Source organism: Labeo rohita, chromosome 15, assembly GCF_022985175.1.
Source record: "Labeo rohita strain BAU-BD-2019 chromosome 15, IGBB_LRoh.1.0, whole genome shotgun sequence".
NCBI classification, from domain to species: Eukaryota; Metazoa; Chordata; class Actinopteri; order Cypriniformes; family Cyprinidae; genus Labeo; species Labeo rohita.
Window position 1 is genome coordinate 9,070,383 of NC_066883.1, and position 2,691 is coordinate 9,073,073.

General features: G+C 30.1%; 1 protein-coding gene across 1 annotated transcript; it reads right to left on the reverse strand.

Annotated features, from left to right (window-relative positions):
- Positions 1 to 1,530: 1,530 nt before the first annotated feature.
- On the reverse strand, positions 1,531 to 2,691 carry LOC127176758 (olfactory receptor 51I2). Its single transcript, XM_051128537.1, has 2 exons — positions 2,644 to 2,691; positions 1,531 to 2,478 (listed from the first exon to the last, which is right to left on the reverse strand). Exon 2 carries the CDS (start codon positions 2,446 to 2,448, stop codon positions 1,531 to 1,533), a length of 918 nt encoding a protein of 305 aa, XP_050984494.1. The 5' UTR covers positions 2,449 to 2,478; positions 2,644 to 2,691.

A 2,691-nucleotide genomic window follows, 5' to 3' on the forward strand; every position in this document is an offset into this window, starting at 1 on the left:
ATTTACAGTTAAAAGAATTACTGAAACTATTAATTTAGTAAAACACTTTACTTAAAGCCTGTATATATAATGCATTGTAAAAGTATTTTTAATGCATTAATTATGCTTTGTAATGCCTCTTTATATGCATTGTATGATATCATGAATAATTGTAAGCACAGTTTTAATATGTTATAATACATTGTAATCTACTCCTTGTTATATGGTACAACAGGGCTAAAGTGCCCTGGGGTAAAAGGCACTTTTGATATTATTTTCCTTTAAAGCACTAGATGGCAGAAAAACGTGGTGTAGCACTTTTGTAAAACATCCGCTTTTCAAGATATGCGTGCAAATTTGGCTTGACGTTATCACGGGCTGCAGCGAAAGTCGATTCTGTGCTTACTTGATCTAATATATTTGATGTTTTTAAAAATGATTTATGTAGCAAATGAGAATCATTAAAAATGTTGAATATATCTTGAGACAAATGTCTTAATGGTTTTAAGATAATTAAAGCAGCAATTTTTAAATAATGAAAGAATATATAAAAGTATGGTATTTGGGGTAAAAACCGCCACTGTTGTTGGGGCTAAAAGGCACAATAATTAACATGATAATTAATAGAAGGCTGACTTTTCCATTTGTTGACATAACATTGTTAGATTCAGATAATAAATATCATATGTTATGCTGGCTGTCCTTCTTAGAGTTAATCTGTCTATAATTACTGTCTATATTCTAGAATATATATTATATTATCTATATTAAATAAAAACTATAATCTATATTAAATTATTACGAGATCTCCAATGCTTTTAGAATCTTTACATTTTAAGATGATAATGTTTCTGTAAGTTAAAATATATGTTTTATATTAATATATCTTAATTTATTGGGGAAAAAAATATTTTATTTATCAAAATAAGCAGAAAATAGTACAAACAATTTTCTAAAGTGATTGTTTTCAACAAGTTTTAACTTAGACATTATTAAACAAACAAGCAAACAAACAAAACATTATTTTAACATTATTTTTAAGTATTTGTATCAATATTGTCTGCCTTTTACCCCATGCTGGTGAGCCTCTTACCTCGTGTGTAAGGTAAAAGGCCCACCTTGCCACCTCAGACATTCATAAGATTTTTAAACAAAATGAATGACTTGTATAATTTATTTTCACACAAAATCTGTTGCTCAATAAATGATCAATACAAATGTATATATTTTTCTGCAATCATACACTTAGGGAGCAGTGAAAAGCATTTTTTTTTTTCTTAGGGCGTGCCTTTAGCCCTGTTGTATCCTACCATTAGAAAGAGTAGAAGTAGATCATACATTACAAGACTTTAAGTAAAGTGTTACCAAAATGAGAATGACTGAATAAAAGATGCTAATTATTGAAACGAAAGCAATGAGAAACAACAAAAACAACAATCATATTAAGTAAATTGCCTTGTTTTTAAAAGATGAGTGACTGCTTAATTGAACAATTATCTTCAAATATCTTCAAAATTTGTTGTCTGTGTAACAGTATTAAAACAAAGCAGACTATTTGCAGACTTTTATAAGATGTCTAATTTTTTTGCGGATACCAGGAAAATTTAGACCATATACAATAGGATTAACAAAGGGTGGTATGACAATAAATTCCAGTGAAAGGATAACAGCCAACCCTATAGGAATTTCCCCATCCACAAACCGACTCAAAGTGAGCTCGCAAAAAAGAGCAACAGAGAAATTGAAAAGGATCGCTATGTGTGGAATACAAGTTTGATATGCTTTGCTCCTAAACTCTTGTGAGCTTCTTTGACAAATTCTAAGAATTTTGACATAAGAAAATAATATAAAACTCAAAGGGATAAAAATTGTTGTAATTGTTACAATCAGGCCATAAATATTATTAATATTATGGTAGACACAAGATAGTTTGACAATTTCATAGTTGTGGCAGTATACCTTAAACAATTTGTTACCGCACATTTTCAGCCTGGCAGTCAAAAGACCACTAAAACCAACAAAAATCATTGGATAAAGCCATGCTATAACTATTAAAAGAGTTAGAAAACGTGTAGTAATTATGTGATTGTAATGCAAAGGTTTACTAATTGCCACAAGCCTATCAAATGCCATTAACATTAATATTGTAAGCTCATGAGCTGCGTATGAGTAAATGACAAAACTCTGTATGAGGCAAGCTTCATAAGAGATTCTATGTGTATCGTACAGCAGGTCTGTCAGTAACCTTGGGAAAAAGCCAGCTGTACCATATACCGAGTTGATGGACAAACAGGAAATCAAAATGTACATGGGTTGGTGCAATGTCCTTTCCAGAAATACAGCGAGAATAATAAGGACATTAAAGTATATGACAACACAGTAAAATATGAACCCTAAACTGAAAAAAACATATTTTATACACCCAAGATTTTCAAACAACATGAAGTAAAAATATGTTTCATTTCCCATTTTCCTTACACAAACGATACTTTCATTGACCTGAGGAAGAGAGAAAACATTATAATTCATATAATTTTTACACTAAAAAATAAACAATGTTTATCACCTTTGATTTAATAATTAAATGAATGGCTAGCACAGTAATAATTCAGCTGTCTCAGAAACTTTACACTTTACAAACATTACAAACATGGTAAGAAATACCCTCTGATATACACTCTGAAATGACCATCATGGCATCTTCATGAAAAT